The sequence below is a fragment of the Sus scrofa genome, chromosome 16 (genome assembly GCF_054392235.1).
Source record: "Sus scrofa isolate SSC_HxYL_T2T_F1_AM1 chromosome 16, Sscrofa_HxYL_maternal_Yorkshire_Landrace_v2.0, whole genome shotgun sequence".
NCBI lineage: Eukaryota > Metazoa > Chordata > Mammalia > Artiodactyla > Suidae > Sus > Sus scrofa.
Window position 1 is genome coordinate 68,644,132 of NC_139398.1, and position 25,401 is coordinate 68,669,532.

The window sequence follows — 25,401 nt, forward strand, 5'->3', positions numbered from 1 at the left end:
TCACCTAAGCTTAAACTCTGGCTTCAGAAACCCCTCCATGCTCTACAGATGCAGGAACAAAAGAGTTGCTTCATGGTTCTAAGTCCATTTCCTTTATGCAATTCTGACTGTATTATAACTACTATTATAGGGGAAAATGCGACATTATGTCTAAGAGTTTATTTAATATCAGTACACAGGGATTTATAGAGAGTCCCCCAAGGTGAAAACTGTTCAAATATAATGTTTCAAATGATATTAGAAAAAAGTGACTACTTTTGTTGTACCAAATACATCTTTACTTGTAAAATTCTCTAATCCACATTTATTTGTAGGTAAATTCACCACAAGCGCTTTTTTGTCCCTTTGCTTCACTGCAGACCTCTCCTTATTAGTTAAGTTTTTAAGCTGTATATAGCTTAAAAAAGAGAAGGTGTAAATTCTATAAATATGCATAAATACGTCTTTATAGATGGTTCCATGAGACCATTGAGAATTCCACCCATGCAACAATTGCTAAAATACTTTGTTTAAAATGTGCCATAAGTTCTTGGATTACAACTGATTTTATTTATTAGGCAATCAGACTACCTCCATTTAAATAGTATCTGACACACACTGAAGTTGAAAAAGTACACCAGTAAATGGATTCAATGTATGCCTTTATGAAAACTTCTAAAAGTAATTTCCTATCAAATAAGCACCTTTGGAGTGTTGGATGTGCCAAGTGTTAGAATTTTGTTAAAATTCAAAAGGAGTCAAGTGCAGATTTTTCCTTGAGAGTACACCTTGATTAGCTACATGAACAGAGGCATAAGTAAGACACATCCCCTTGTCCTCACTGTAGAATAAATTATTTCAGAATTAAATATAAATTAAAATGCAACATAGTGACATCTTTTTTAATACACCCGACTTGCCCAGGAAATGATGGGTTTTCAACATGGTTTGGAGATTAAACGATATTAAGCTGTGCTTTTGTATTCACAACAAGCTGTCTGCCTGCAAACTTCTTTTTCTTTTTTTAAATGCAAGAAAATACTTAGAGCTGCTCTAGTATAGATTTATAATATTTCATAGGAACATTCTTAACTGATTTATTTATCAATATTTTAATGGTAATTTTTTTAGCAAACACACAATATATTCATAAAAAAAACCCATAGCATTTGATGTTTTCTTTATAAATCAACTGTACCTAATGCAATTTATCTTTTAAAAATTGTTTTGGACTCAACAGAGTTCTGAGTTGCTAAGAAATCCACAAATAAGCACCTTATCTCTTTAATGACTTGCCTGGGCTTCCCTATATTTACTGCTTAATGATCGGAAGCATTTAATTTTCAAAGTTTCATTAAAACCCATCTACAAAGCTGATGGATAAGCAATAGTGATTTGTGATAGAAGGTGTAGGAAGCCATTAACCTACATAGGCACCAAGGAGAAAAGTAAACATAGAGAATACTTTTTGGAAGACAAGTCTCTTCCTATTTGTCATTATTAAACTCCAGAGCATCTGTTCCAAGTTTGATCTTCAATACGGATATGAGGCATTGCCGCCTGGAAATGAAAGTCTAAGATAAGGTAGGATTCTTAAGAGATCTTCATGAAAAAAAATAACCCAGGTTGCCATTTACTGGGAAGGGGTAATCAATACAAAGACCTAGAAACTTGTGGAGAGAGGACATTTTCTAGGTATAGGTCATAGTTTATCAAGTTGCCTCTTTGGCAATGTAATTTACTTGCTAATAAGACCCACTGACTATGCCGGAACAGCGTGTTATCATCAAAATGCGATTTTAAAATTCTCTCCTCATTTCTTGTGTGTTCGAGGTTTGCCGGTTGATTTTCCCCCCGAGCTGAGCGTGGGGAGACAAGGTCGATTTAAAAGAAAATGAATGGTTTTATACGCCTCTTTATTAAAAAACAAAAACATCCCGAGCCCCCACGTTGCACGGTACCCAGAACATTGAAACATATTTAAGAAGCGGTCCTACCGTTCTCATCATCTGACTTATTTTCGTTGTCAGAATCAGTCAAGGTAAGGGCTGAATTCTCACGGCTGGACAGGCCGGAACTGCGCCTGGATTTGAGCCCTCTCCCCCATAATCGGATGGCATGTTCTGGAGACATCCCTCCCTCTGTATCGGAGTCGGCGTCAGACCCTGTGCTCAGCGAATAGCCCTGGTGAAGGATCCCCATGTCGGAACAATAGCCACTTCGGTGCGGGGAGGGCTCACAGATTCCCAGTTCCGCAAGGGTGAAGTTAGTTCCTAGGGTGACAGCAACAAAGAGACAGGTTAAAAATGGTGAAATGCCTTCACATTTCAAATCTATTCTTAGAAGAAGCAGACAGTTTCCTCTTCCAAAACTATGTCAGATTTGCTGTGGTATACAGAAATGGGTCTTAGGCAAAAGTATTTAGGATATTCGGGTCTATTTGAGAATGACAGCAACAAAAAAGTCAACATCTAAGATTCATTCTAGAACGGAGTGCTCAGATTTTATTTCAAAAAGGTTTAAGCATTGACTGGTGTCTGGGGAGCACCAGGCAGCTGCAAAAACATTGGACTTATAAGAAGAGCTAATATATACCAAGCACTTCATTGTGCTCTAGGCATCTTTATATTCTGCAACTTTTATCTTACATTTAAAAAGTCACAACTTTATGACAATGATAATATTACTTTAATCATTTTGTAAATAAGGAAACTGAGGAACAGAGAATTTAAGCCACTTACCCAAGGTCACACATCTAGATTGTGGCAAAACCTGGATCTGATTCTTGAACAGTCTGTCTTCAAGTCAAAGAAGCTTAATCTTCCAATAAATGGGAGTGAGCGGGAGACCTGGGGACCAGTTCTAGCTTCCCACTGGTAAAGTCTCCTTGTGGCAAGTCTCTTAACTCCTGGAGCCCCAGTTTTCTGTAAAATCTGGGTATTAATCTCTTAAATTTCTCTCAGAATCACTATATATTTTATATGTGATTATATATTTTCAAGAGTTGTTTTCTTAAGTGCGTATAGGTAAGATATTATTTAAATCAGCATCCTAGGAGAGTTCCCACTGTGGCTCAGCGTGTTAAGGACCAGTGCAGCCTTTGAGTATGAGGATTCAGTCCCTGGCCTTACTTAGTGAATTAAGGATCATTGTTGCTGTGGTTGTCATGTAGGCCTCAGCTGCAGCTCTGATTTGACCCCTAGCCTGGAAACTTCCATATATCACAGATGTGGCCCTAAAAAGAAAAAAAAAAAAAAATCAGCATCCTAGGGATGAAGAGTCCATCTTTTCATTTTAAAATGATATCAAACCATTTCTTTTTGCTAACACCATGTAAAACTAAAAGTGGGTTTAAACTGTGAAAGTGCATGTGTGTGTATGTGGGGAGTGCAGGGGTGGCTGTGGTTTGATGGGAAGCAGAGAGAATAGGTATTTATTGAACACGTCTACTGTGCCATGTGTTGGGCATAAGGCCAGTTACTCTAATAGGCTTTATCTCATTTAAATATCATAAAAGCACAGCAGTTGAGGTGTTAACCATTTTACAGTGGGTCTGGAAGCTGTTTCCAAGGTCACACCTGGGCAAGTGGCAGGTCCAGGATTCACCTCTCTATCTGCAGAGCCCAAGCCTGCACTCTCTCTGCAATGTCAGGTGGTCTCAACTGAAAGCCAATCTGGCAACATTTCTACACAGCAGAATGTTTTATTTGTGTGTTATAATATTCGGCACCTTAAAAGTCATTTTAAGGTTTCAACGCAAATGAGATGGAATCATGTAGTCCACTCTCTTTCTGGACAGGTAAATCTGACTTTTTTGGTTTTACGCAATTTATGGACAATGAAAAATGTCATGAAGAAATGCACTTTTATGCTGTGAGTAGAGAAAATCTAAATAACACCAAAGCCATGGTTTACCCACTCTCTGTATTGATTACATTAGAGCTATACATGTCTCCAAAATCATGATAGATATAATTAACACTGTGATAGTTCATGTACCTGATACCATTTCTCAGCTTTTGTTTTTATTTATTTATTTTTATTGAAGTATCTTTGATTTACAATGTTGTGTTAAGTTTCAGGTATACAGCAAAGTGATTCAATTATACATACACATCTCTTTTTTAGATTCTTCTCCATTATACAAAATATTGAATATAGTTCCTTGTGCTATACAGTAGGTCCTTGTTGTTACATGGTTTATATATAATTATATGTGCATGTTAATCCTAAACTTCCAATTATTTCTCCTCCCCTTTCCCCTTTGCTAACAAGTTTTTTTTTTCTATGTCTGTAGGTCTATTTATGTTTTGTAAATAAATTCATTTGTATCATTTTTTTTTTAGATTCCGCATGTAAGCCATATCATATATTTGTCTTTGTATGGCCTACTTTACTTAATGTGATCATCTCGAGGTCCCCAAAACTGTTTATATTAACCTAGTATGATGTTAATTTGTGACAGACACAAGTATTTTTATTCTGAGGATTTACTTTCCTGTCTTTACTGCACAATGAACTTCCACAGCCTTATTTCACTGTGTAAATGGAATTAAACTCAATATTGTTCATAATTATCTCTATAGAGTGAAACAGAACCAGCAAAAATTTTCTGGGGGCATGGGGATTTCCTACTACCTGTGTGGGGAAGAAGGATGTCCTTACTGCCATCAGCACACGCTAAGGGCTTATTCCCTGGGCATAGCTGTATGATGCTGTCTGAAATTCTCTACCTAAGGTATGCTGCTCCAGCTGCATCCTGGGAAATAGGGTAGTGGGTTCTAATTGTATGCCAAAATCTATATTTCAGCTTCAGAAGATCATAAAATTAAAATTATTGATTTACAATGTTGTGTTCATATATATCTGATAATACAACTCTTTTCTATTGTTGCTTCTCTCATTCTTAAGTAATTAGAAAATATTATTTTATATTAGCATTCTCACATCTTGCCTTTAGTGCTCATGTTTATTCTGAGAAATACTGCTTCTTTTCTCTCTAATAAATGAAAACAACACAAACTAAAACACATATATTTTTTTCACATGTGGGGATTTTTAGCTATATGATTCCATTTGAAATGGAGTGTTTTATGTATTAAGGCAACTTTCTGGATGGTTTTCTCACATCTCACTATCTGGGTATAGCTTCAGAGACCTACCCAGAAAAAGAGAAACAGTTGTGTGAGCAAAGGAACCTTAAGCTTTCTGAAGAACCCATGTGCTCTTCAATCTGAGTCCTAGAAATAACAGGCAGGAAGCCATATAACAAATGTAGTGCCTCTTCTTTGGTTATAAAATGTACATGATGATAAGAAATTAAAATATTTTTCTGTTAGAACAAACTTGAGATCTTCATGAATCAGCTTAAATTTGTATACATTCTAAAAGTAGCCACAATATTAGAAAAGAAAAAAGTACACTTTGAGAGTATCACCTTCAAGTTTACAAACCTGAAGCCACAAACAGGCATCACTGTAAAGGAACTGAAGGTACTCTACCTAACTCACCAGGAAAAGTTAAATAAGTTCACACTGGCTTATTCAAAAGAAGGTTTTCCTATAAAAACAGATTTTTTTCTTCAAAAATATTACCTCCTAAATGCCTTAGCTTTCTCTTCCAATAGGATCATGCTTCCTCCATGCTACCCTTTCCTCACAATTCCTAGGTTAGTACTTTTTTAGTCTCAACTAATTCGTAGAATAGAAACCTCATTCTATTCTTTTGTACCTGGGACAGTTTCTGGTCCAAGCCTTTCCCTAACATATGAAGCTGGAGAGCCATATACATAGTAGAAAGGAAAAACTAGTCTATCACTTATTAAATTATTCAGCAACATTTATTGTTCCTAGAGCTGTGCTAGACACTGGAGATGTAACAGTAAGTAGTATAAAAATACAGTCCATGACACTTACAGTCTCACTGAGAAAGGGACATTAATCAAAGAATCACATAAAAAAGTACCATCTACACAGTGATAAATATTATACTGACGAAGGACAGGGAGCCATGAAAGGTCATCCACCGGTCCCACCTTCCCTCCTTTCACAGAGTGCCCACCAGATCTTGATCCAGTGTGAGGCGCAGGGCGCTGGGACTTTACTCCAGAGAGAAGTTACTACATCTCCTTCAGTTGGTTCTTACCATACCCAGTCTTCCAAATATTCCCCTATGTGAATTTATTTCAGACAAACATTTTTCATGTAGTTCACCTTACAGCATGAAGCCCTCATGTTACACATTCTGCTTAGCATGTAAATAGTATGGGGGATCTTTAATACTATGTCAACTTATTATTTTACACTTACTTTGCTCATTGATGGAAGACTGATTTTTCTCTAATTCATCTTGTATAATTATGTCTTTATTAAGCTCCAGGGCAGCTTTGAATAGAAGAGAGAGACTAGTCATTGTGTGATTCTCCAAGCTAAGGTTTCTAGAGGACAAAAGTCAACATTTCATCCCTTCTTTACTATCTTGCAGAAAGACAAAAAGTGGCACAATAGTTCAGTATGCATGGAACACATATTTGCCCTCTAGTTGTTTCCAACCTCCCTGGCATCAGTAATTAAAGTGAGGATGAATCGCCAACTCTTTCCATCTCAGGTTTTATGGTTGTTGCCAACATGCTGCTTAGTGTTGTCTCACATTCCAGGGCCAATATTTTTACAGATGAATGATTACACAAAAATCTATGTTATTTACATCATGAAACTTTATTATAATGTGAAGTGTTGGGAGAGAATATCAATGTCAAAAAATTTCTAGGTGACCAGGATAACAGAACAAAAGTCTTTAAAAATAAATCCAATTGTTTGAAAGTCTTCTTGATTTAAGCTTTTTTTTTTTTTTTTTTTATTGTAACCTCAGTGTGTGACTAGAATCCTTTCCAAAACTTTTTCAGAGAGAAATTTTGCAATAGATACCAAGAGTCATCCCTTGACCAACACATTTTATTTGGGGACACAATTCTAAGGAAGTATATGTCAGTGCATTGTGATCTTGGCTTTATTTTCTAAGTTTTTACCGACTTCTCACACTCTGAAATAACCTTTAACTAGGAAAAGCACATATGTCTCTAAGTCAGAATTATCATGTCATGGTAATACCAGCGAATACAAATAGCACTGAAAATGTCAGCATTTGAACAGATTTTCTACTATGAGGGCAGGATGATAAAAGTTAACAGTAGTAATGGGGGAATTCAAAATAGAAAACTTTTATAATCTAAATGTTTACTATGTGAGTCCCCTGCGTTTAAGAGAAGAAATTTTACATAGGGAAGCAAAAGCTGCTATAACATGAAAATAGTCAGTAGTGATCACTTATAAAATAAATCCCCACCTAGCACCACCACTTATTAGTAGTATCTCTTCTCATATCAACCACCATATCATTGTCCATGCCATCAATTAACTACTGATCACAGGATATCATTTGGTGCCAATCTGAGATGAAATTGTAAAACTTATAAAGATGTATATTTCCATGAAGTCAATAAAAGTGATGCTGAAAAACAGTAGGATCTAATAAGGCCACAAAGTAACCAAGATTTAACAGAATTAAGCTGTTAACAAAAGCAGATAGAAATGAATGTTGGCAGGATAATACATTCTTAAAAAGGTGATGGACTTCCTGTTCTAGACCAAAATGAAATTCCCCACTTCTCTCTACATCTCCCACTAAGGACAGCCAAAGTCCCTGGATAGTACATACGAAAAATACATAAAATGAATTTAAAAGGGATTGGGAAAAAGATAGATCCACTAGGGTTCTGGGACCTGAAGAAAAATATAGTGATGGGTTCACTGGGTTTTCTTTTTGCCTCATATACCCCAAATGTGGTACTGGAGAAATCTGCAAACTGGAAACACCAATAGAAGCAGACAAAATAAACCCAAAGTAAAGCCGACTGCCATGTGGGGTCCTTCCCCACCTCCATAAACACATCAGGGTGGACTGAAAGAAGACTGAGTGGGGAGTGGGAACTTTCCTTGTCACCCAGTAGTACTGAGGTTTCTCTGATTCACCTGCAAGAGTGTCATTGGAGGCCATCAGGGGATTCTTGACTTCCATTTCCACAAGATAGTAATGAAACGCTCCTTCCCCTCCCTCTTGGTGTCAGAAGAGAATAATGTTAAATCTAGTTTCGCCATTACTAGAGGATTGAAGGGGAACTGTAAGGTTGTCTTCACTCAACCAGGTTGGTATCTGCAGGGTCCTAGTGGTGATTTGACCCAACTCTGGCCAGTAGGAAGGAGGCATCCTTCTTCACTTGACCCCCTATCTCCCCTTGTCCAAGTCGGCCAGGTGAGGGGCCTGGACTTTCACCTCTACCTGGCAGTCAGGCCTTCAGGCCCCACTTTTCTCCCAGCTTGGTGTCAGAAGAAGCCAGCTGAAATGTAAGATTTAAATAAGATTTAGATTTTTATAACATAATACTTCAAATAGCCAGGGTATATTAAAAAATCACTCATCATACTAAGAACCAGGAAAATCTCAACTTGAATGAGGAAAGATAATTATTTAAATAAAAGGTTAAGGAGAGGCCCTTCAGAAAATTAATGAATCCAGCAAACACATTTTTTTTTTTTTTTTGCAAAATGAACCTCTTATGATCATGCTGCAAAATGCAACTCTGAATGAAAGATGGACTATTGTTTGGTCATATAGTTGTTCCATAAAAGGTATAGTATGCCTCAACGAATTGTTCTTCTTTATCATTTTGAATAATTATATAATACATTTGGAATAATAAATTATGGTAAACATAAAACAAAATATACTCTTGATAATTTTATTTTCTCAAGATAAATTACAATAAATTATTTTTACTATTTAATATGAACTATTGGTTCTTTCTAAACATTGATTCCTTTTTTAGGTGGCCTTTTTTCTAGGATAATTTATCCTAAGACAAAGAGAATCTCTTGTAAATAAACATGGGTCACTTTTCTTGAGCAAATGTTAGACTCTACATTTTAAAGTCAGGAGTGAATACTGATTCCAAATTTTTCTAACAGATATTTAAGAAAAGAACATAAATTATAATGCTATAGTTCTCTTTATGAAAGAAAGTAATCTAATTCCATAAGCTTTTGTAAAATAGAAAGCTATCAAGAAAAATACAAAAATTGTAAGCGACAAAATATAACTTTCACCTTTGTTTGAATAATCACAATATATCACCAAATTGTTACCCTACATTTAACGTCGACAACTTACTCTGAATTTTGAGCAATCAAAGCTATGCATAAGTTACACAAAATAATGAGCCCAAAAAATTACCAACATTATCTAAAATATTATTTTAATGTGATTTTAAAATCTACATATTTGTATAGGCAATGGTAACAATGTTGAAAGCCACTGAAGGAACTATTTATTAATTCTAATGTTTTATGCTTGTGTATACTAAAATTCTTCACATAAACTCTCTCTTAATGCCCTTCTAAAGTTCATCTGATTTTACACATTCAGATATTTTCCCAAATGTTGACAAAACTGTTCACGAAATATCCTGTGGCTTAAAACTACAGAGTAGGTGTACACGCATTAGTATTCATAAAAATTTAAGCAAATGTTTGTATTTCAAAAATATACTTTAAGGATCACAATTTCCTTTTTGTGTATAGCACCTAAAATGTTAATATTTTGCTATTTCCAAACTTGCAGATTAATTATTTTAGTCTGTATCTGCATGCCTGATGTGTTATGACTTGTCCAATTTGTTACTAGAATCATTCCAATGTAAAGAAACACATTCCAAATAAGAGAAACACCAAAAGGCTCATGAAGACAGGAAAGTTTCCAATATTTCAGGTTTCTCTGTAAGCTTCATACCCTCAAAACCAATGGTGGATGTGACCTTCTCCTCTGATATGGCATTTTCACATCCCAACCTGAACAAAGCCCAATCTGGGAAACCCAAAAGTGGTTTCAACAAAAGCTTCCACTGAACAACTGCCAGTTCATAAATAGAAACGAAATGTTCAGTAACCCAGCTAGCTGGAGACTCTTTTCTGCTGATGAAAATTCCAAGATTAAAAATCAATTCCAGCATTAAAAACTTATACCAATCAGCATTACAAAGATATACAATCATCGGACCATGTGAGACTCTGCTTATCCAAACTATTTTTTATTAATCAGAAAAACAATCAATCAATCAAAGAACAAGAGTGGGTTCGCTGCAGTGGTCTAGCTGTTCTGTGTTTGAGAATGTAAGATTAGCTACATTTACTAAGGACTTCATAATGTGACAAGCACTGCCATAAGTGCATTTATACACAGTTTTCCCATTAATTGGGGCAGTAGCCCTAAACAGTCACTACATATATAGCATAGGGTTAAAGTGGGAGTTCCAGAATCTGTTCTAAAAATATTCATTGACCATATATCCTTAGAAGTAATTACTTCTGATGAGTCTCCATATACTCACTATAAAATAGACTTAAAAATGCCTTCATAAGATTCTTGGAAGCACTGAATTAGGGCAAGTACACGTGCTTAGCACATTGCCTGTCAGAGAGTAATCACGCAACAAATGTCAATATTATGAGGATTATCCATTTGCAAATAAAGAAACCTGGTTTTTTAAAAGCATTATTAACACTTTATTTTTTCTTGAGCTGATTTTGAAAGATTTGGACCAACATATTTTTCCAGGAACACGCCCATGTCCTCTTGTCTTCAATAGATTAGCACAGTTATCCAAATCTTTGTGTCTCTTAAATTTATGCAGTATTTATAGAATTCTGTATTTTTTTCTTTTCTGACATTATTTATTGGTGCTTTATTTCTTTAAATCGAATTGGTTTCAGCAATGATTGAGTAATTGTTTTTGTCTTTCTAAAAGCTAATTTTCCCTTTTACGATTCTATCTACTCCATACATTTTGTTTATTAAATTTACACTTAGATAAACAAATTACCCCTTTCTCTTTGTGTTCATTCATTGATCTTTTCTGTATCTTTAAAATTTGACTCTTTGTATCATCAATGTCTAGCCATTCTTCCATTTTAAGAATTTCAGCCTATATATTTCTCTCTTAGGACGACTCTTACTGCATCTCATAAGTTTTGATTCACAGAAGTTTCACTGTTGTTTAGATCTAAATATTTTCATGTTTTTATTGAACTATTTATTAAATGTCTGAATGTATTGGGATATTTTGTGTATATCTCTGGTTCTGACTTCTAATATAGTTATACTTGGCTAGAGAGCATTATTTTGATAGTACTAAATTTTTGAATAATTTTTGAAATTTACTCCATACCCTGCTAAATTTTTATAAGTATTTCACGTGTTTTTGAAAAGAAAACATATTATCTCATTATTGAGTGTAAGATTCACTATATGTCAATTAAACCAAATTACTAATCATGTGTTCAATGCTTCTACATGGTACTAATTTGCCTTTTTTTTTTTTTTTTTTTTTTTGTCTTTTTGCCTTTTCTAGGGTTGCTCCCTCGGCATATGGAGATTCCCAGGCTAGGGGTCTAATTGGAGCTGTGGCCACCGGCCTATGCCAGACCCACAGCAACGTGGGATCCGAGCCTCATCTGCAACCTACACCACAGCTCACAGCAATGCCAGATCCTTAACCCACTGAGCAAGGCCAGTGCAACCTCATGGTTCCTAGTCGGATTTGTTAACCACTGCGCCATGACGGGAATTCCTAATTTGCCTTTTGATTATCTTATGAAGAACTGAATGTTGTCTGACCAACATCACTTAGTATGAGAATCTCTAGGTCCATCCATGTTGCTGCAAATGGCATTATTTTATATATATATATATATATATATATATATATATTTTGGCTGCCCCACTGCAAATAGAGTTCCCAGGCAAGGATCAGCTGCAGCCCATTCTGTGTGACAATGCTAAACGCTTTAATCATGCCAGGCTGGGGATCTGACCTGGCACTACAGAGGCACTACCAATCCTGTTGGCCCACAGTAGGAACTTTTATCTCATTCCTTTTTAATGGCTGAGTGATGGTCTTTTATATATATGAACCACATCTTTACCCAGTGAAAGGCAAACATCAATGATAGCATTTGTACATAGAATCTACATAAAGGATACAAACGAACTTATCTGTAGAAGAGAAAAATACTCACAGACTTTGAAAACAAACTTACGGTTACCAAAAGAAACAGGTCAGGGGTAGGGATGGGTTAGGGCTCTGGGACTGGCATATGCACACTGTGGTACATGGAATGACTGGTTCAATGGGGGCATGCTATATAGCACAGGGAACTCTACTCGATATTTCATGAAAATCTAGTGGGAAAAAAAAATCTGAAAGAGATTGGATGTGTGTACATGTCTCCCTGAATCACTTTGCTGTACGGCAGATATCACAACATCCTAAATCAGCTATACCTCAATAAAACCTTTGTTTTTTTGGGGGGGGGGGCTGCACCTGAGGCATATAGAGTTTCCCAGGCTAGGGGTCAAATCTGAGCTGTAGCTGCTGGCCTACACCACAGCCACAGCAACGCAGGATCCAACCCGAGTCTGCAACTTACACCACAGTTCATGGCAACACCAGATCTGTAACCCACCGAGCAGGGCCAGGGGTCGAACCTGCATCCTCATGGATACTAGTTGGGTTTGTTAACCACTGAGCCACTAGGCAAACTCCTCAATTAAACTTTAAAAGATGAAAAAAAAAAAAAAAGAATTGAAAGCTATATGATGAAATTTCCTTTTTCTCCCCCAAGTTTTATCTCTATTTGCTTTATGTCTAGTTGTATGTACATATAGGTTTATAATAATTATAGATTTCTAATGGGATGAAAATTTTATTATCAACATGTAGTGACTATCTCTAATAAATTTTTGAGATAATATTTCTTAATATATTGATATTATATAAGGAATTTGTCCAGTTAATCTAAACAGTCATAGTTAGTTATGAAAATATCCTTAAATACATAAATTATTTATAACAATATTCCTTCTTTCATTCCTGATTTGAGATAGTCATGTATTCTCTTTTTTTCTTGATTATTTTAGCTAAAGGTTTATGGACTTTATAAGTTTTTCAAGGGACCAGCTTTTGGCTTTAATGTTTTCATTTATTGTTTATTTTCTATTTCTTTAAATTTTGCTCTTATCTTTGACTGTCTCTACTTACTCTAGGTTTCATTTACTTATCCTTTCCTAGGTTCTTGAGGTAGAAATGCAGATCACTGATTTAAAAATAAATTTAGGGAGTTCCCATTGTGACTCACTGGATTATGAACCTGAGTAGTATCCATGAGGATGCGGGTTTGATCCCTGGCCTTGCTCAGTGGGTTAAGGATCCAGAGTTGCCATGAGCCATGGTGTAGGTCGCAGATACAGCTCGGATCCCACAGTGCTATGGCTGTGGCAGCAGATACAGCTCAGATCCCATAGTGCTGTGGCTGTGGCATAGGCTGGCAGCTGCATCTCCAATTCAACCCCTAGTCTGGGAGCTTCCATATGCTGCAGGTGTGGTCCTAAGAAGCAAAAAAATAAAAATAAATAAAAACATATAAAAAATAAAAACATATTCTTAAATAAACATATAAACCTATCATCTTTCCCTCTTTCCCTGAATCCCACAAATTTGGATATGTTGAACATTCATTATTGTTCAATTCCAAATATTTTCTGAATTCTTTTATACTTTGATGTATGGGTTACTTAGAAGTGGGTAATTTTATTTCTATGTATTTGGGACTTATTTTTTTTATTGTTAACAATTTCTCACTTAAGTACTCCGTAGAGAACAGAGCAAATTCTTCAGGGTTCCCTCTTGAAATTAACTGAAACTTACATTTAGCCTAGAATATAATGTATGTTGCTGAATGTCCCATTGGAAAACAGTGTTTCCTGAAGTTGCATGTAGTTTTCTAGAAATGCCTATTAGGTCAAAATGATTAACAATGCTATTCTCTAGCCTAACTGATAGTTTTAGTCTAGTTGCTCTATCAGTTACTGAGGAAAGGGTTAAATCTGTAAATTATGTGCTTTTCTTTCTCCCTTTAGTCACCCCCTCCAACCCTTCTTCTCCTCTTCCTCCTCCTTGTTCATCAGCTTCTTTTTGAAACTATGTGATTAGACATACAATTTTATATCATCAGGGTGAATGGACACTTTTATCAATTTCAAATATCCATCTTCTTCTCTTGCAATATTTGTGGTCTTTAGGTCTATTTTGCCTGATAAAAAATTGTTAATTTTTCTTAAATGAACAATAAACATTCAATGTACAATATGTCTAATTTCATTCCTTTACTTTCAGCTGTTCGGTGTCTTTGTATTTAAAATATGTCTCTTGTAGACAGCATGTATTTGGGACTTGCTAGTTAAATAATCTGGCAATCTGTTCCTTTTAATTGATGTGATGGCCCATTTATATTAATGTAATTATTGGTATGGCTGGTATCACCATTTTGCTGTTTTTCATCTTTGTCCTTTTTTGTTGTTCTTCTCTGTTTCCTTTTCTACCTTCACTTGGCTTAATAACTTTTAAAATTTTTAAATTTTAATTTTCATATTAGCTTGTTAGCTATCGCTTCACCTATTTTTTAGTGATCATTCTAAGGATTACAACATGTGTGTTACATCAGTCTACCAAGAGTTCTTTACTTTGAATGAAAGCAATTTTTTATTGTTTAAAAATGTATGTAAAATGCATTGTGGTTGGATTTTTAAAAATGTCTCTTAACATATAAACTATGGAATTAGGTTTTAAATGTTTGGATTGAAACAGAAGGGGCTCTGAATTAGACAAGGTTGGCTACGTATGAGAATTGCTGAAGTTGGGCCACCAGACACAGAAAGTCCATGGCAGTATTCTCCCTACTTCTGTGGTGTGTTTAAGAATTTCTCTAATGGAAAAAAAATACAATAAAAACATAACATTTTGAAATTCTGCCTAGGTTAAATATTTATAAAAAAAAAAAAAAAGAAAAACCATTTTGAACCTAGGCCTAAGAAACTGATGGCTGAGGAAAAAAAAGTAAGAAAGAAAGAAAAAAGGAACAGTTTTCTCTGATTCTTTGGAAGAAAGGGGCACTGGAAGACTAGGGACCAAGGTGGGAGGATACTTTTCCTTGCATTGCCTTTTGTACCTTTCAGTTTTATATCGAGTATATGACTTAGCTGTGAGAACTAGATGAAATCATCTAAAAGTATATTTTAAACCCTGAAGTCACTGTGAACTTTACGTCAAAACATTTGGAAATCTTGACTCAATGGGTGACTATCTAGAAAAATGTATTGAGAAAATTAAAAAGAAATGGAAAATTTAAATAACTCTATAGTCTTTATGAAATGGAATCGACAATTTAAAAAAATTGTACCCATTAAACAAACAAACAAACAAACAAACAAAACACTTGGCCTAGACAGCTTTCAGTAAAAGATTTTATCAGTTTCTTGGAAAATAAAACTCTTATACCACATAAACTTAATCTTGATTGAAAAATTCAACAGGATTGGCACAGTATGAAAACACATACGTTAAAATCTTAAATATGGAAACTGTTTTGAAAAGAGCAGGACTGTCCAAATGTGCCTCTGGTTGCCATTCCTCAAACTTGAACAATGAGCCAGCTGAGGGGTGCCCCCTTCTCCCAGCTGAGGGGATGGAATCCAAGCTTGGATTTCCATGGGTCTAGTGGCTGGCGGGGCTGTAGTATCCCACAGCCCCAAGTGGTCCCCTGTATGCATCCACCCTGTCATGCCATGGACAGGCTAGCCTTCTGGGAGGAGAAATCCATTCTGGACCCTCTGTTGGACTGGAACCCACTTCTATGCAGCAGATGCCCTGGCAAGCTTTCCTGAAAGGATGAGAGACTGGGGACCACAGGCAACCCATCCTGCAGATCCAGGCTTTGTGATTTCCTCTTCCTCAATCACCAGGAAGGTAACATTGTAGAATTTACCCTGACCCCTTGTGTACCAGGGTGGCAGCCTGGAGGAGACCACTGGCGGGGCAGAAACAATACCATGTATTTATGGGCACTCACATATTTAGCAATGGCAATGGGGCCACACTAACTTCTGAATAATGACTATCTTTGCAGGGTTGAGCAGTTATCAGGGAGAGGTCCAAAAGGAACTCTGACTACACCTGTCCTACTTCATTTAAAATAATTGTTGGGGAGTTCCTGCTGTATTGCACAGAAGAAATGAACCTGACTAGGATCCATGAGGACACAGGTTCAATCCCTGGCTTCACTCAGAGGGTTAAGGAACCAGCATTGCTGTGAGCAGTGTAGGTCACAGATGTGGTTCAGATCCTGAGTTACTATGGCTGTAGTGAATCAGCTACAGCTCTGATTCAACCCCTAGCCTGGGAACTTCCATATACCTTGGGCATGGTCCTAAAAAGCAAAAAATAAATAAATAAATAAATAAATAAATAAATAAATAAATAAACACCCCCCCCCAAAAAAAACACAACAAAAACAAAAATTGACCAAACAAAACAATTCTTGGAATAAAAATATCTGTATTGGTTAAATCTGTTTTTGTCATTTTTGTTGCTCTTTTTTCTTCCTTCTTCTCTTGTTCTCTCCTCTTGTAGTTTGATGACTATCTTTAGTGTTGTATTTGAGTTGATTTTTCTTATTTGTTTGTGTATCAATTGCAGATTTTTGGTTTGCAGTTGCCCTAAAGTTTTGATATAGGAGTCTATATATATATATATACAAGATTGTTTTAAGTTGCTGGTCTCTTAATTTCAAGTGCATCTCCAGTGTCCTGCATTTTTACCCTCCTCTTCTCATGATTTCTGATTTTGGTAGCATAATTGTGCATGGATGATTTCCTAACTTTACTGTATATATGCCTTTACTGATTAGCCTTGTCATTTATGGCATTTTTGTTTCTGGTTGTGGCCTTTTCTTTTCTGCCTAGAGAAGTTCCTTTAGTACTAGTTGTAAAGCTGGTTTAGTGCTGCTGCTGAATTCTCTTAGCTTTTGCTTATCTGTAAAGCTTTTGATTTCTTCTTCAAATGTGAATGAGAGCCTTGCTGGGTAAAGTAATCTTGGTTGGAGGTTTTTACCTTTCATCACACTAAGTATATCATGCCACTCCCTTCTGGCCTGCAGTTTCTGCTGAAAAATCTGCTGATAACCTTATCGGGATTCCCTTGTATGTTGCTTCTTTTCCCTAGCTGTTTTCAAGATTTCCTCTTTGTCTTTAATTTTGGTCAGTTTGATTAATATGTGTCTCAGGGTGTTCCTCCTTGGGTTTATTTTATATGGTACTCATTGTACTTCCTGGATTTTAGTGAGTGGTTCCTTTCCCATGTTAGGGAAGTTTTTGGCTATTATCTCTTGGAGTATTTTTTCTGTCCCCTTCTCTCTCTCTTCTCCTGGCATCCCTATAATATGGATGTTGGTACATTTAATGTTGTCCCAGAGTTCTCTGAGACTCTCTTCATTTGTTTTCAATCTTTTATCTCTTTTCTCTTCTGCATCCGTAATTTCCACTAATCTGTCCTCCACCTCACTTATTCATTCTTCTGCCTCCTGTATTCTGATGTTAGCTGCTTCTAGTGAATTTTTTATTTCAGTTATTGTGTTTTGCATCTCTTCTTGTTTAAGTTTTAAATCTTGTATTTCTTTGTTCAGTGTTTTCTGTAAATTATCAATCTTTGCCTCTAGTTTATTTCCAATGTCTTGCATCATCTTCAGCATCAACAGTCTAAAGTCTTTTTCTTGGAGGCTGAGAATCTCTAGATCACTTAGCTGTTTCTTCTGGGTTTTTTTCTTTCCCCCTCATCTGAGTTATAGTTCTCTGCCTTTTCATTTTTATAGGTTTTTGGTGTGGTGTCCTTTTTGCAGACAATAGAGTTGTAGCCTCTCTTACTTCTGGTGTCTGCCCCCCCTTGTGGCTGAGGTTGGTACGGGGGCTTGCTGTAGGCTTCCTGATGAGAGGGACTGATGTTTGTCCACTGCTTCTCATTTTTTTTTCAGTTGACTAATTTTCTTTTAAATTGTGCCTTGTCTCATAGTTATTGTATGTACTAAACTTTCTATTTCAACAATTATATATTTCCTTTATAAAATTTATATAGCTTTTTAAGTGTTTCTGTTCAGTTTTTCTATTATAGTTTTACTTGCTCATTTGCATATTATATATAGTTGAAAAGTATGTAGTGACAAATTCTAACATTTTAGGACTTTAAAGATCAAAATTGGTTATTCATTGATTTGCTCACTCTTAACTATAAATGTTTGTTTTCTTACATATTTAATTAGATTTAATTTTAGCTGGCATTGGTTTACAGAATTTTTAAAAATCACAAGGACCTAAATTGAGGATTCTCGCCTACTGAAAAATATATATTTGCTTCCTGCCAGGTCATGTGGTACTATTTATCACATGTCTCTTTTCAATGGCCATTCGAGAATCAGAAGAAATTAGCAAGAGATGACACAGAAAGAAAAGACATTAAACATATAATGGAGATATTAAGAGAGAATGATAGTCTTAGTTTAATTAGTGAAGCCAAGAGCATGGGGGTAAATATTTAAGAGGCAATGGCCATGAGGCAATGGTACTATTTATCACGTGTCTCTTTTCCTAATGCAGGAATCTCAGTTTCATGTTCTCCACCTTGTTCTGAGTTCAAGGTCCAATCTCCCAGCTGCAGCTCTGACAACAGTCCTTGCTCTCATTCAAGACCTCCTATGAGCTTGCAATTCAGTCTTCAGATTTCTCACTACAGAAACTTTTTAGTTCCTTTTTTTTTTTTCTGTTTTAGCTGTTTGGAGATGTCTAAATTATTCTCAAGACTTTATTGTTGTTGTTTTGATCAAGCTAGTTAATATTTCCATGCTCCTATTTTCTCACCTACAAAGTGGAGGAAATTATAGCAGTGTTTGCCTCATGAGATCATTGGGTTGATGAACAAATATATATAAATGTAGAACTTTGTAGAACAGAGTAAAAAGTCAACAAATATTAGCTATTATTATGCATATCACTATTATGTTACCCAGTCAGTGTAAAACTACAAAATGATGGGCAGAATTCCATTTTCATTTTTTTCTACTACTAGGAAAATGAATTAATTTTTTTCTAGTTAAGCTGTGCCTATTTAGATATATTTAATATTTATTCCATTATGTAATGTAATATCCTGCTTTCTCAAATAATACAAAGAAAATTGGGTGTATTGGTAGAGAAGTTACTGAGGTTAACTGAAATTTTGACAAAGGCATATGACATTTGCATTCTCAGCACTCATAGAAGGTCCCTGGCTCCATCATGTACTTGATGTTTTGAAAACATTTTGACTTTCCCATCACTGAAGAATTATTCTAGATCTCAAGAGTTAATTAACTCATCTACAGTCTGACATCTAGTGAGATGGATAGATTACAGTCTATCACCAGGTGAATATATGTATAGCAGATATTATGCTTCAGTAACTCATCAAAGTTTACATTGTCACCACAAATATTTGGGGGAGAAATGTTAATGTTATACTCTTGTTTGTAAATCAAGTCCCTGAAATCAACTGCTTCATCACTACTGTTAAGATTTAGATACTTGTTTAAAACCATGTTAAGCATTCAGCCATTAAGCTTGTAGAAAATAGCCAGACCATAGTTTCCTAGAGCCTGTTAGCATCCGTTAAACAGGGAGAGGATAATTGAAACTGAGTCAAGAGTTTTCCTTTTCTTCCTTTGCCACCTTGCTTCCTGCGTTCCAAACACATGTCGTAGGTTACAAATCCATGTAAAGCCTTAATTACATTTAGCATCTGCCAGCTGTTGACTTCGAGAGAGTTGTTGAGTCACATAAATTCAAAGTCAAAAAGAAATTCAAGAATAGAAGGCAGAAGCTTGCCCAATGGGATAAAAAATATCTTACGTCATCACAGCTGAAATACTCCACTATCAGCACCATCGTGTTCTTGGTGTGAGCAAGGCTGTAACTAATCAGTTTCAACAACAGCAGAGACTATCTCACCACTTAAAACACATATTCCCAAAGTGGTTAGTGCCACCAAACAAAGGGCCTTATAAGCATTACTTTCAACATGTGATGGATGGGTTCACAGAGAATGGAGACAACAGCTTCATGGGGATTTCAGTATCTAGAGGCATCAACTGATGACTTTTTAAAAACAAGATCTTCATGCTATCCACTCAAAACTGTCACCCAAGTTTCATGTGTTAAGTAATTTAATTCAGACACAGCTTACTTTCGGAAGAAATAAGTCTCCTGAGAAGCTGGCAAGAGCTATAGACCTTTAACCCTGACCACCATTCGCCACACAATGTAATTTTATGAGGAGGGAACTGTCAGAAATAATAGTGTTGGTCTTAATAGAGATAGATCTGAAAATCCAAATGTCAGGTTACAAAGGACAATTAGAAAAACATAATGGGTGCTGTCTATTATTTATAGCTACTTATACACTAACAAGGTAAATCTGAACTGGAAAAATATATACCAAATTCTTAATAGCAATTACTTATGGAGATACAGAGAGAATAAAACAATTGGGTTTGGGAGGAGCATGGAGAAAAAGGTTTGGCAAAAATTGACAAAATAGTAAAACATTTTAATTAGAATTTATGAGTATGGTCAGGAGTTCCTCCAGTGATGCAGCAGGTTAAGGATCTGGCATTGTCTCTGCAGTGGCTCAGGTCACTGCTGAGGCAAAGGTTTGATCCCTAGCCTGTATCAGTGCTTTAAGGATCCAGCATTGCCACAGCTGGGGCATAGGTTGAAGCTGTGACTGGGATTTGATTGTTAGCCTGGGAACTTCCATATTCCAGAGTTGTGGCCAAAGGAAAAAAATAAATAAATTATATGAGTAGTGTGTACTTTACTCTTTGCACTTGTCTGTGGTTTGATTTTTTTCCTAAAATTACAATAATTTAAAAATAGAAGCTTTGGACCAATCAAGTTCCATTCCTCACTTTAAAATATTTTCAATATCATAATTCTTCTATTATCCAGGCATTTGAAATGTTCCAGTTTATATTCTGAGTTCAACTACAAAGAAATGCTTCCAGTTTCATTCCTCTTTATGTTCCAGTCTATCAGAAATAAATTTATGAAGCAAAAATAATTGCAACCAATGGATAAATAAACTGTGGTACATTCTGACAGTAGAATATTATTCAGCACTAAAAAGAAATGATCTCTCAAGCCACATAAAGACCTAGAGGAAACGTAAATATACATTACCAAGTGAAAGAAGCCAATCTTAAAAGGCCATCTACTGTATGATTCCAACCATGTGACATTCTGAAAAATGCAAAACTACAGAGACTGTAAGAAAATCAGTGGTTGTCAGAGGTTGAGCAAGGGGAGATGAATAGCCTGAACACAGAGGATTTTTAGGGCAGTGAAAATACTCTGTAGGCCATGTTATGATAGAGACATATCATCATACATCTGTCCAAACCCACAGAATGTACAGCATCAAGAGTGAACTTTAATGTACACCATGGACTGTGGGTGAACATAATGAGTCAATTCAGGTTCAACAATTGCAAAAACTGTACCACTCTGATGGAGATGCTGATAAGCAAAGGTTATGCATGTGTAGGGGAAGGAGTACATGGGAACCCTCTGTATCTTCCACTCAAACTTTGCTGTGAATCTAAAACTGCTCTAAAATTATTCTTAATTTTAAAAAAGGTAACTGCAACCAAGTAATTACATGGTGGATATACTGCCAAGAAACCCATGCACTTTTCTCCTCAGGAGGGTGGCTCTATATCCCTATGGTTAAGAATACTCACAAGCAAGTAACCTGGAGTTTAAATCCTTCCTGCACCACTTATGGTATGATCACATCCAAATTAACTGATTCCCCTACTTCTGAGCTTTAGTCTCCTCACCTATGAAATAGATTTAATAATATGCTCATGACAATACCTGTAGAGATAAAGTTATCTATCATGAAACACTTAGCAGTAGAGCTAGAACACAAGGGTACTGAGTTAAGTGTTTTAGATAATACTACAAAGTTGTAGAAACAGCAGCAGAAACAGATTTTCAGGCCCTTGCTTTTGGAATCTACATTCATTCATAATGTATATTGTTATCTTATTAGCTCACACCACAGTGAAGCCTATCCTATGAAGATGGAAAGCTGATCACATGGGAGCAAACTCATGAATCCATGAGAGGAGACATACATCTAAAAGAATGGGACTCTAGACAAATAGAACAAAGGCACAGAGTCCCATTCATCCATGCATTCATTCATTTGATCAATATTTATTAACTGCTTACTAAGTGCTTAGCCTTATTCTAAGGGTTTGGGATACATCACGTCTGCAAACAAGACATAAAGATCTTTTTAAGGCTGCACTCACAGTATATGGAGGTCCTCAGGCTAGGGGTCAAATCAGAGCTACAGCTACAGCTGCCGTCCTACACTACAGCCAAGCAACGTCAGACCCGAGACATGTCTGCTACCTACACCATAGATCACAGCAACGCCAGATCCTTAACCCACTGAGTGAGGCCAGGGATCGAACCTGCAACCTTATGGCTCCTAGTCAGATTCATTTCCACTGAGCCACTATGGGAACTCCAAGATCTCTGTTCTTATAGAGCTTATATTTTAGCTGTGGTAGACAGGCAACAAAAAGTTAACATAATGACTAGGTTAACTCCCAGTATCTTCAAAGGTGACAAGTGCTATGAAAAGAAAAAAGAGAAAGTTTAGTAGGGAAAGCTATTTGTGAGGACTTTGAATAATCTGATCTTGGGAAGGTCTCGGTGAGATGGGGGTACTTAAGCAAAGGTTGGAAGGTGTTGAGGGAGTCAGCTTTTCCATACCCAGGGCAAGAAGCAACCATCTGTGCAAAGGTCCCAGGCTGGAGCATACTTGTCATGTTCTAGAACAGCAAAAGACTGGGAGGCTAGGATGAAGGGCAAACTCCAGAGAAGGGGTAGAGAGTTCATGAGAACTGAAGCTGAATCCTAGAGGACTTTGGGGGTGATCTGAAGGACATTAGTTTTTACTCAGAGTGGAAATACTAGGCTATCGTCATGTTGCTTTGGGGGAGAGGGGTGACATCATCTAATTGACATCGTTAGAGACTAAGCAACTGTGTTAGGAAACAAGACTGGGGAGAGGGAGCAAGAATAGGATCTAGGAGACCATTCATAATGCACCTGGAGGAGCTAATCACAGCCCATTCTGGAGGGAAGCAGTGGGATGCTTGGCAGAGTGGACTTTCCTGATGGATGGCATGTAGGGTGTAGCAGAAAGAAAGAAATTGGAAGTGATGTCAGTGCTTTCAAACTGAAAAATAGGAGGTAGTTTCCATCAACTTAGATGGGAAAGACTGCAAGAAAAGCAAGTGGGGTATGTGTGTGCATGTTTGTGTGTGTGTGTGTGTGTGTGTGTGTGTGTGTGTGTGTGTGTGTATGTATGCGCGCATGCACATAGCAGATCAGGGGTTCGATCTTGTATATTTGAGTTTGAAATATGTCTTAGATATCCAAATGGAGATGCCCAGTAAGTCAGTGGGTATATAAGGGACAGGTCATCAGGTCAGATAGAAGTGATACAGATTTGGGTGTCACTGGCATATGGATGATATTCTCTGTCATGGAACTTAAACAGATCACCAGGACTGAATAACTGAAGGTAAGAAAGGAAATAATAACAAAGGCGGGGTACCAAGTTAATTTTCATATTCAGAGGTTGGAATGAATGGGAAGAAACTATAAGGGATTTTGAAAAAAAACAACTAGTGCAGCAGTAGGAAAGCCACACACAAGTGCTAGAGGAGATTCTAAGTGACGAAAGTGGATTAAAGAGGAGGGAATGATTAACTGTTTCAAATGCTTCCAACAGGAAATTAAGATGAGATCAGGGAATTGGCCATCCCCATTGAGTGTCAGGGTAATCATGGGTGATCCTGGAATAATCTGATTGGATTGTGTTCATAAGAACATAAAGCAGAGGAATTGGTAGCTCTAAGATAGATTCCTCTTCTGAGATGTCCTGCAATAACAGGTAAAGGAATGGGACAGTAGCTGGTGGAAGAAAGTCGGTAAAAAAAAGTTGGAGAAAGTCACAGCATGTTTGTGTCCTCGTAGGAATGAAAAAAAACAGTTCCTTTAAGAAAGAGAGGTGGGAATTCCCTTCATGGTACAGAGGAAACAAATCCAAATAGGAACCATGAGGTTGCAGGTTCGATACCTGGCCTTACTCAGTGGGTTGAGGATCTGGAGTTGCCATGAGCTGTGGTGTAGGTCGCAGATGAGACTCAGATTTAGTGTTGCTGTGGCTGTGGCGTAGGCCGGCAGCTGTAGCTCCGATTTGACTCCTAGCCTGGGAACCTCCATGTGCCATGGGTGCAGCCATAAAAAAGAACAAAAAAAAAAAAAAAAAAAAAAGAAGAAGAAAGAGAGGTGAAAGAATACCCAGCGGAACATTCTTGAGTAGACCAGCGGGACTCTGATCTAGCACACAAATCAGGGCTTCTCCTGGGATAAGAGCAGCAATTATTCGTTCAGGGTAATAGGCGGGAGAGCAGAGCTAGTGGTTGCAGATGCTGGGAATGGGCAGATGGGAGATGTGGCTTTGGGATCTCACCTCTGCTTGAGGATAGAGAGAAGGTGTTAGAGGTTTATGAAAGAGTAGAGGGGATGAAGCTGGCATCTAGAATGGTGAGACAATGCAGAGACCAGAGAGTGCAGGGCAATTGCAGAGCACTTGAGATTGAATAAACATCAAAACTTGTGGACCCCAATTTGTTACAGTGTGCATATAACCCTGAACCATCATTCACTAAGACTGCCTTGATTCATATGGGAAAAAAACAAATTATGGTGATTATATTCAGATTTTAAAAAGTGAGACAATGATTAACTATAATATCCAAACACTGTCCTTAAAAGAAATGGCTAGGGGAGAAAATAGAGCAATGAGGATGACGTGTTACATATGCACCAAATCATTCCTTAAGTGTAAATTGTGACTATGATTCTGAATCCACAGAAATCAATTAACATCATGTCACAAATTTCTACTTTTCCTCAGATGGGGGTTTCATTTTTAAGACACGACGCCTTTTTCTCAAAGCACTGAAATGAACATTTTTAGATCCATGAATGAATGCAACAAAAAGACATGTGCTGGTTTCTACGTGGCCAGGGCCAAAGTACCCTGTAGGGACTCTGGAGAGACTTATTAGGGGCTGTAATACTTTTCAGGGCCCACAAAAAAAAATGGTTTAATTTCTTTTAAACTCGGGATGTTCAGTTTGGAGAAAATATCTTTATGTCTAATAGTAACATATTTGTCTTTATACCAATGCAGTTGTAAAATACAACAGTACATAATTTCTAGGGAGGAAGGGGGCCACCAAAAGCAGCAGTGCTGAAGGCCCACAGCAGTTACGGTGTAGCCCCACTTCCTCCACAACATCC

General features: G+C 36.8%; 1 protein-coding gene across 27 annotated transcripts in view; it reads right to left on the reverse strand.

Annotated features, from left to right (window-relative positions):
* The window catches only part of TENM2 (teneurin transmembrane protein 2), a 1,290,011-nt gene that overhangs the window by 907,907 nt on the left and 356,703 nt on the right, over positions 1-25,401 (reverse strand). For 18 of the 27 annotated variants that reach the window (XM_085001814.1, XM_085001818.1, XM_085001811.1 and 15 more), the window contains 2 exons: positions 6,288-6,362; positions 1,977-2,252 (listed from right to left, as the gene is read on the reverse strand). In XM_085001814.1, coding sequence (XP_084857940.1) covers positions 1,977-2,252; positions 6,288-6,362 — 351 coding nt within the window. The remainder of the gene's footprint in view (positions 1-1,976; positions 2,253-6,287; positions 6,363-25,401) is intronic. The other 9 variants (XM_085001825.1, XM_085001822.1, XM_085001834.1 and 6 more) reach the window with 1 other exon arrangement.